General features: G+C 31.0%; 1 protein-coding gene across 2 annotated transcripts; it reads left to right on the top strand.

Moving 5' to 3' along the window:
- Positions 1-254: 254 nt before the first annotated feature.
- Positions 255-8,413, top strand: LOC108479450 (F-box/kelch-repeat protein At3g06240-like). 2 transcript variants are annotated; one of them, XM_053023342.1, is made up of 5 exons: positions 255-900; positions 5,202-5,535; positions 5,654-5,885; positions 6,113-7,303; positions 8,153-8,413. In XM_053023342.1, the coding sequence occupies exons 4-5, from the start codon at positions 6,163-6,165 to the stop codon at positions 8,164-8,166; spliced, it is 1,155 nt and encodes a 384-aa protein (XP_052879302.1). In that variant the 5' UTR covers positions 255-900; positions 5,202-5,535; positions 5,654-5,885; positions 6,113-6,162; the 3' UTR covers positions 8,167-8,413. The 2 variants fall into 2 exon arrangements, with proteins under 2 accessions (XP_052879302.1, XP_017637551.2); XM_017782062.2 differs by lacking the exons at positions 5,202-5,535; positions 5,654-5,885 and having other exon boundaries at positions 256-900.
- Positions 8,414-10,179: the final 1,766 nt, after the last annotated feature.

Raw genomic sequence — 10,179 nt, 5'->3', positions numbered from 1 at the left:
ATATTTATATATTTAAATTTCGTTTTACTTATAAATTAATCTAATTTTTTAATACCGTATTAATTTTATGTGTTATTATAATTAATTAATTTTAAATTATATATTTTATTATTTAATATATATTGTTTTAAAACATACATTTATAATATTCTCGAGCACACCCACGTGATAAAATTTTTAATATTTATATATATCATATTTATACTCCTAAGAAAGAAAATTATTAAACGTAACTAGTCTCGGAAAAAACAAATTTCAGTGATTGCATTGCCGTCACCTTTTTCATTTCCATACATAGTGTAACAGTCCTTATACAAATAATAATTCCGGAGTATCTACCGGTAGAAGAATCTGGTAGAAGATTGAAAACTTTTCTACATACATGTACCCGAAAATCCTTATCTATTATTATACTTACATTGAAGTAATAGGTTTATTATTATTTATTTTAAGATTTAAAGTAATCAATTTATAATTCAACAACAAATGATTTGCATTATTTGAATTCTTATTGATAAAAAAAAAAAAGAGATAAATATAGCCGATAAAATTTATATTATATCTCAAATCATAAATCCTTTCATTTTCAATAGGCAATTATGGATAGCATTGTCCTTTAATTTCCATGGATATATTGGGATAATGATGTGCTGACAAACCTACAACCCCAAAACCATGTCCGATATCCATCGTCCCTCATTTCCCCTTCTATTTTCCATTTGATTTCATCTTCGTTTCCTTCAACCAATTCCCTTTCTTTCCTTATCTTCTTTTCCTTTAGTATGTAAAAGCTTGAACCAAAGTGAATCAAATAAGTTCCTTTTCTTGGCTTCTACAGCTTTTTCTCACTATATCCTTGAAACCCAGTATTCTTTGTGCTGTTGGAGAGCAAATTTTAAGGTATAATTTCATTAACTTTTAATTTTTCTACAAATTTATTGATTATCCAAGTTTTCTTCATCAATATTTCTATACTTGAAAGCCTATTGTTTGAATAAATTTTTGTATGAAAAATAAAGCTTTCTATTTATTGCAAAAATAAGGGAAAAAAAACAGAAGAATAGCATTATTGGGGAAAAAATTAGCAATAAATTGGGCATAAAGTTGGAAAGGGATGATATTGAAAATTTGAGATGCTGTCGAGGGTGTTTTGGTGAATTTACATGATGGCGGTTTGGTGAATAGAACGTATTAGGACAAAAGTAGGATTTATATGTTTATTTATTTTATTAAAATTTGTTGGTAAATAATAGGAAAATATGATGATGGTAGTAACACGTGTCATGATGCGGAAGCTTATGGAGCAATAATACGACAAAGAGATATTAAAATAATTAAGTGGGAAATTATTTCATGTAGCTTAACTTTATTGGCTCTTTTTTCTTAGCGCGCTTTGCTTTATGAGTTGCTTATTTGATAAGATCAGAATTTTGGAATTTTTCAACCAATTCCTTGAATTTTATTAGAAAACGTAGTTTGAAATTGATGGATGCTATTTTATTCCGACTTTCTTTTTATTTTGTTATTATTTTTTGAAGTATGTTTGTTTACTTGTCATATTCTTGGATATGAATATTAGGAAAATTTTATAACTGGGTATGGGAGTTCAAGATAAAATTAAATTTTTGTACACTAGCATTGTAACTGAATAAATATATTTATTAAAAGTTTTATGAAAATAACAAAGTGCACTAATGCAAGTAATTCTTATGGTAGTTTGATAAATATTATTTTTAAGCATGTTTTGATATATGAATGAGCAATAAATTAATTCAATTGGTAATATTTAGTTATTTTTATGATTTAGTTTTAATAAAGATAGAAAACTTTTTACTTATTTTGAAGAGGTTTTTTTAACAAAAGCATCTGCTTATCTCTCTAATTTCAAGTTTAAAATTGTATTAATTATTTTTTTATGTCTAATTATTGTAATACAAATGTAATAAATGAGAAAAGAATTTTCTCATGTTATTACACATACTTCTTTAGGGGAAGCGTAAGAGTCCATAAAATATTAGTTAAATCGATTATACCGAATAAATAAAAAAATTTAGTTGAGTTGATTTTCAGTTTAGTCGGTTACATATTTCAATTTAAATGGATAATTTGGTTGTTTTTGGTTTTGACAATCTAAATTGAATAAATCAATTTTTTAAATATTAAAAATATTTTTATAATTATACCCGCCCATTGTAAAATAAAATCCAGCCCAAGTACCCAACTTAAAAACCCAAACATAAAAACATAAAAATAAAATTCAAGCTCAAATTAATAATTTATAATTTCAATTTTATAATTTATAAACTTTAATGTATATAATGCATAATAATTTAAATTTTTAAAAATTTAAAAGGTAAAAACCACAAAATCGATAAACTGAACCGATGAAATTCGATTTGGTTATTTCGGTTACCCCTTAAATTTCGGTCTAATTATTTTGATTATCCTTTAAAATTCGGTTATTACAATTAAGAAGCTGAGAACACGTGGTAGTATTTCAACTTTGCTTGTAAAAAGAAAATTCACCTCTAGTGTATCAAATTTTAAACTTTTCTACATAGGTAGACAAGTATACTTCTATTAACTTAATTATATTTAACCATTTACTATCCATTTTTTTAAAATATAGTAAATTATTATTAGTTAAGGTTAATAGTCTAATCTAATGAACCTATTTTTAAATATGGTTATGAAAAAAATGAGTTAAAAAAAATCAAAATTAGTGATCTTTTCCAAAATTAATAAAACCAAAATCTCTTGTACTAATTGATCAAAATCTTAAAAATAAAAAAATGGATCGTCATATACTGATATTAACTGGTATTGTTGGGAACATAGATTGAAATGAGATGATAATGACATCCTTTTTGGTACTAACAGGGACGTGGATTCTATTACCTAGTTAGGTTGATATTGACAAAGGGGGTTAACTATGATAGATTGTTATGGTTAATTTGGGATAGTTAGCAGTAGAGCATAGGTTAGAGGAGCGTATTATGTTTTGGAGGATCAACTCAAAATTTTGATGAAAACAATTTGGGAACTGAGTCGGATTATCAGTATTTGGAATCAGGGAATCAGGATTCTTTACTTACATTACTGTACTTTGTTTTCCATTCTCATTGTCCGACTCTATTTTACACAAAATATACATAATTTTACATTAGTCGTTCAATCATGAATGTTGTGTCTGTTATTTTTAAGGGCTCATGGAAAATTTTTTATGGGATGGTCAGTATATTGATCATATAGAAGTTCTATGATAATTGTTGTCAATATGTCATTGAGATGAATGCAGTTAAAAATACTTGACTTTATATATATATATATATATATATATATGCTTTATGATGATGCGTTTCTGAATGTTAAGTTGTAATTTGATGAAAACCCAGTTTTTCAAACCATTTTTTTTAGTTCTTCAGGCTAATCTCTGGAACCCCGATTTTGCTAGCGGAAACAACCGACTCAGCGATTTATAATCCTATCCATCGCTGAGAACCGCTTTTCATAGTTATTCTTGCCGATTTCCAGAGCCAAATTCACTAGCTGCACCACCCAACCTTTAGAAACACTGGAATTGCCGCTTTATAATAAAATTCGGCAGGCTAAGCCTTGAGTGAACATTAGCATGACTGATAGTCAAAAAACAAAAATGGAGAAGCCCGTAATAGTCCGATTTACATATTTATCTATAATAACCATGGCTATTTGGCATATTATGATAAATACATTTTTTCCTTTTTTATTATTCCAAAGAAAAAAGAGGAAGGAAAGCAATTTGAGTACTTTTAGCATGTCTTAAGCGTGAGTGAACATGAAACATTTGGATATATAATCTATCCATTTGAGAAGTTAAGGACTTCTGGAGTTTGTTGAACTTCCATTGATATTTGGGGAAATGATAAAATTTCGGAGACGGTAGTCTTAGCATGCAAAAATATAACAACCTTCAAGTTCATGAGTTCGCACAGTTTTCGTTTTTATGGATAGCCTTGTTTCAGTCAGAGGGAATCAAAAGCTTGAAGGAGATAATGCAGGTAAATTTGGTTAAGAGCCTCTGGTTTCTTCTATTTCTTAGCTTGGTTGTGCGTTGAACGGATTCGGTATTGAAATCAATCTAACTTGCTTTGTTAAAGGGACTGAATAGAACTTACATTTTTGCATAAGCTTAATTACCTAATGAAGTTGAGTATTAAACATAGATTTTCAGCTACCGTAGCTGACCAAAGTGCCTATATCTTAATGTGTTTTTAAGACTCCAAATCTAAGTAACGTAGATATTTTTGCTCTTGTGACATGAATTGTAAAGCACTATCTCATTGAGCCTTCAACCTTGTTATTGGTATATTTATATGATTTATGTTTGATGCATTTGTAATGAACCAGATGATAGTACATCACTAGAAATGAAGTTATCTAGATCTATTTAATTTTTTTTGATGATGAGCTTCCCATTTAAAAAATAAACCCTATTTATAATATGATATTCAAGCAATGGTAAAGAATGAAGTGTAAACATTGAGAGGAACAGTAAAAGTAACATAGAGGTCCCTGTACTAAGAGTTAAATTGTATTTTACTCCTTATATTAAAAAAATGGACAAATTAATTCCTATACATTAAATTAAAGAGAAAATTAGTCTATTTTATTAAAAATTTCATCTATTTGTACTGTTAAAAATTGATATGCCTAATAAAATAACCAGACATTGGCATGTGCCGTGCCACCTGTATGTCATGTGAACGTATACATTACAGTTTTTTAACAGGTGAAATAGATAAATCTTTTAATAGAAGGATCAATTTACTCTTTGATCTAATGTAAAGGGGCTAATTTACTCATTTTTTGAGTATAGAGGATAAAATGCAATATGACTCTTAGTATATGGGTCTCCATATTACTTTTACATGAGAAGAACATGTCAAACAAATAATAATGCAAGGAAAATAAGTGCAAGGAAAATAAGTGCAAGATGATTTCTTGCTCAGGCAGTGCCAAGGAAAATAATAATGCAAGGGTCCTAATATGCATGCATGAGGTTTGAACCGGCAACTTTTGACTATGAGAACTAGACTTGAGCACAACACATTTAATAGATATGGAAACAGTACAATGACTAGTTTAATATATATATGTATCTATTTGTGTTTAGGATTTTATCACATTTAATAATTTATGTTTTGTTTATGTTTACACAGCTAACATGAAAGAAAGAAAAAGAAAAACACGAGGCACTACACGCATGCACGGATTTTGCCTGATATGGTTTAGGCATCCATTGGAAACTTGAATTACAACCCTGAATCAACTTTAGCAATAGCAAAAGTCTAGCACCTGGATTGTTTGAAATGCTCATTAAAATGCCTTTTGAAAGAAAGAAAAGAATATGACGAGTCAAGATTTCTTAGGATTCTATGCTTAAAGTATATGCCTCAACCCCTAGAGAAGGCAGTTGGAACAAAACTCAGCAATCAAGGTAAAAGATCTAACAAGATAATCAGTTTCAAAATTGATGGTAATAACTTGAGTTTGGTAAGATTCCTGCCTAAAAAGTATTACTATTCTTATCCTAAACCATATATTAAAATTCTCCCAAGGATTGTTATGGCAGATGGTTACTGATGCAGGTATGTTGTTCTTGAAAAATCAGGGTTTTCGGCAACTGTATCAACTTTAGGCATCCATTGGAAACTTGAATTACAACCCTGAATCAACTTTAGCAATAGCAAAAGTCTAGCATCTGGATTGTTTGAAATGCTCATTAAAATGCCTTTTGAAAGAAAGAAAAGAATATGATGAGTCAAGATTTCTTAGGAATCTATGCTTAAAGTATATGCCTCAACCCCTAGAGAAGGCAATTGGAACAAAACTCAGCCATCAAGGTAAAAGATCTAACAAGATAATCAGTTTCAAAATTGATGGTAATAACTTGAGTTTGGTAAGATTCCTGCCTAAAAAGTATTATTATTCTTATCCTAAACCATATATTAAAATTCTCCCAAGGATTGTTATGGCAGATGGTTACTGATGCAGGTATATTGTTCTTGAAAAATCAGGTTTTTCGGCAACTGTATAAACATTGGTTTTTGATGATTATGTTCATATGCAGGGTGTGGGTTATCTATTTACTGTAGGAAGGGAGAAGAATAAAAGTTTAGTATGGAGGTCATTGGTGATCTGCCAAGAGAATTGTTCCTCGAAATCCTCTTACGGTTGCCAGTAGAATCTTTGATGCGGTGTAAGTGTGTTTGCAAATACTGGTACGCTCTCATTAGCAATCCTAAATTCATTGAATTGCACCTTAAGTACAACTGCAACAACAATGTATGCGTCCTTCTCAAGCGCTGCCTGCTGACATGCTTAGGAGAGAGAGAAAACATGTTGTCGTTGGTCTGCAGCAGTGGTTTTTCTTTCATAAATTTAGATGTGGATTTGTCTCTGTATAAGAAGGAACCATGCTTACAGCTTTTAGGTCATTGCGATGGAATTATTTGCCTATCGAATTACAGAGATGATATAGTTCTATGTAACCCTGCAACTAGGGAGTCCATGGTCCTCCCCGAATCTTGTCTCCCTTGTTATTCGTCAATCTCAAACTTGATCCCGCAAACCAGTGCATTGGGATTTGGTTATGATGCTAGAACTCATCACTGCAAAGTTGTTAGGATTGTTTCGTACTGGGAGGAGCGAAGCGGGAGTGGCTTACCCCACCATTCCAGGGTAGAAGTATACTCTTTGGCAACTGGTTCTTGGAAAGAACTCAATGTTAAGGTCCCTGCTCATGTCTGGTATTCTCCATGTTTCGAGACATACTTCAATGGAGCGTTTCATTGGTATGCTATTGATGATAACAGAAATGAGGTCATCCTTTCATTCCACATGGGAAATGAAGAGTTCCAAGTAATACCAATGCCAACTGCCCTCTCCTTGTATGATTATGCAATGTGCAGGAGCCTTTTTGTGTGGAATGGACGCATTGCTCTAGTAATCTATCCGAGAAAGGCGATTGAAAAATCGTTTCAGATATACGTGATGAAGGAATACGGAGTGAGGGAATCCTGGACAAAGATATTGACAATTGGACCTCTTACAAAAGTGGAAATGCCTTTGGCTTTTTGGAAAAATGATGAGATTCTCATGGAAGGCTCTGACGGTCTGGTTGTTTCTTACAACCTTAAGACCCAAGAACTCAAGGATCTTCCGATTTATGGGGTTCCGAAGTCATTCGCAACTCTTGTATACATAAACAGCCTTGTTTCAGTCAAAGGAGGAAATCGAATGCTTGATGGAGATAATAGAGGTGAAAATGTTTCAACTCTGGTTACATTTTTCTTTTCATCTTTGCAGATAATTAGAACAGACTGCCTTTTTTTGAAATTTCTTCTTTTGCTGCATTTTCCCTGCCAATTCAGATAATAGAGTATATATACACTATAAGTCATCGAGCATTTGTCACCCAACACTTGGATTAGAGACCTTTTCTTCCTTCTCTATCATGTTGCCATCTTTGGGCTTAGTTTGGTTAATTCATTCAGTCATATATATATATATAAACATATCCTAATGGCATTCAGGATGGGTTCCCCAAAGATATATCTAGTTCATTACATGGAAACCTGTAGTTTCTGGTGAAGGTATTCTTTCAGCTAATTTTCATATTATGTTTTTAAGAATTTGTGGTAATATTGTGGCATGCTAAACTTCGATGGTGGTCCCTCCCTCCCTATTAGGAGTTAAATTTTATTTTGCTTTTTTTACTAAAAGAAAAGGGTAAATTAATTTTTTTATGTTAATTCAAAGAGCACAGCAGTCTTTTCTGTTAAAAATTTCATCTATTAGTACTGTTGGAATCTAACATGACTAATAGAATAATCAAACAGTGATGTATTGCTTATCATGTTGACATATAAAGGTTAATTTTTAATCGTAAAAATAGATGAAATTTTTAGTAGGATTAATTTGTTTTTTTGATGTAAGTACAAAAATTAGTTTGTTAATTTTTTGAATAAAGGGAACAAAATGTAATTAGATTTTTAGTAAGGGGCTTTTATAGTATCTGCACCATGTTCTGTTCACTAGAAACTTGTGCTGTAGAAGGTATCAACCAGGTTTGACATTTGTCATTCTAATCCAAAACTCTGTGTGTTAGATTTTGATTGGTGAAACATCTGCCTCCGGACCTGCATAACCTTCATCAGTTTAAAAGATGATGAACACGGGGCGATGAAGATCAATAAATAAATAAAACCAAAAAAGGAAAAGGAGAGAAATTATTATCAATATATTTGTGTATATATTACAGTATTATATGATAAATGTACAAAAGGTTGCTGTTGTAAATATTGGTTTATCAGAAGCTTTGTGCTTGTAAAATAAAGATTTTAAGATCAATAAAGGGTGATTTCTGGAAGTATTTCTGGTTTGGTAGATCCAAGGATGGACAATGATACGTTTCATATAGATGTCGAAAACACCTATATACTTGGTGTAACAGTTTCACATCGTACTTAATTAATTTTTTGATTATAAAGCACATAACATATTGTTTATCATCAAGGTTATTTTAGTCTATGTCGGTATTATATATATTATATGAAGGGATATCATATCTATTTATTAATCAATTTACTTAAAAAATATCGTTTTTTTTTTAAATTACGGAAATAGGTTAAATTTTGAAATATTTATGGGAATAGGTTGATTTAGGTAAAATGCTTTCAGTTGGAACTATTTTCAATGTTTTTAGGGGAAATTTAAAAAAAATGTTTTTAGTTGGAAGCACTTTCTGCATGTCACCAGTAAAACATTTCTAACTGGAAGCATTTTTCTAGATTTTCAATGAAAACACTTTTAACTAGAAGCGTTTTTTTCCTATGTTATATTAGGTTTTCTAGTTGTTTAGGGTTTTTTAGTGTATTAAGGTTTAAGGTTAGGGTTTTGGGTTTTAAACTAAAATTTTTTTAACATAATAATTGTAATTATCGAGGTTCGATATTTAAAATATTTATATTTACGCTAATCAATATATTCGAATTTTATTTTGCAAATCGATTAAAAATCGAAACTATTCAATTTGGATGCAGAACTAATTTTAAATGCTTATCTGGTGCATTATTTTTGACAAGATGGGTTCTGAAAATATATCCCAGGAACTTTGGAATATCTGAAATGATTTTGAAAAAATACTCTGGATAGTGGGGGATGAAATTTGTAGAGAAAAAAACGCTCTAAGCAAGATGCACTGTTAGCAAAGAATTAGAAGTGTGTCTCGATTGAAGCGCTTTGGCTGGGATGGCATTGAAAACGCTTCCAGCTAAACGTGGTTTTAATACTTTTGTTGATAGCTTGTCCTGCTTGGAGCGTTTTTTCTTTGCAAATTTCAACCTCCCAATATTCAGAGAATTCTTTCAGAATCAAATAAGAGTCGGGTTATAAATGTAACATATTTTAGTTTTAGGTGGCATAAGTCGAAGAAATAAAATTAGAAAAAGTTTAGAAGAATAGAAGTTCACAAGGAAGGCATAAGTTGGAACAGTGATACTATTTGTATCAAAGTAAGCATTAGTATTGATTTTTCATGTTAATATTTATTTGAAGCATTAAATTTTTTGCATAATGTTTTTATTTTGAACTTCTCTCAACAAATAATTTGGTTAAAAATGAGTGGACAGATTAAGCTATTATTTATTACGACGGTAAGATCCGGACATCGAGAACAGCATGATTTTTTTATCGGAGAACACGGCGCGGTTGGCTTTTAACCAGAACATAAAGTTACCAAAATTTCTGAAGAATTAGGCGAAAAATCATCGGATCCAGCCAAATGAGAGTATTGTTTATTAAGTATCAATTTTGTCCTTCGGTTGATCTCGTGACGCTTTCGATATCAAAGGTGCTAGGGGATTGGAGGTGATTGTGCAGACGCACATCGAGAATGGATCATCATTTCTCAAGTTATATGTGAAATTTTCAAGGTCAGATGAAGGCATTCGGTTGTCAATATCTGTTCCTGTTCGAGAGGCCAGAAAGGTTGAAAATGTCGATAGTTTAACCTTTTTGTTAGAAAGTTTATGATATCCCATTATGATATTCCCATTATGTAAGGAAAGAGGGTAGCAGCTAAGGAATAGAGCAGAAACATAAGGAAGAAGGAGAAGCATTCAACCCTAGGCTTCG

The sequence above is a fragment of the Gossypium arboreum genome, chromosome 12, assembly GCF_025698485.1.
Source record: "Gossypium arboreum isolate Shixiya-1 chromosome 12, ASM2569848v2, whole genome shotgun sequence".
Taxonomy (NCBI): Eukaryota; Viridiplantae; Streptophyta; class Magnoliopsida; order Malvales; family Malvaceae; genus Gossypium; species Gossypium arboreum.
The sequence above is the reverse complement of the archived record's forward strand: the minus strand, read 5'-3'. Positions and strand labels throughout refer to the sequence as shown.

Excerpts from the sequence above, each read along its gene's own strand:
- LOC108479450 (XM_053023342.1), top strand. The coding sequence starts at position 6,163 with ATGGAGGTCATTGGTGATCTGCCAAGAGAATTGTTCCTCGAAATCCTC.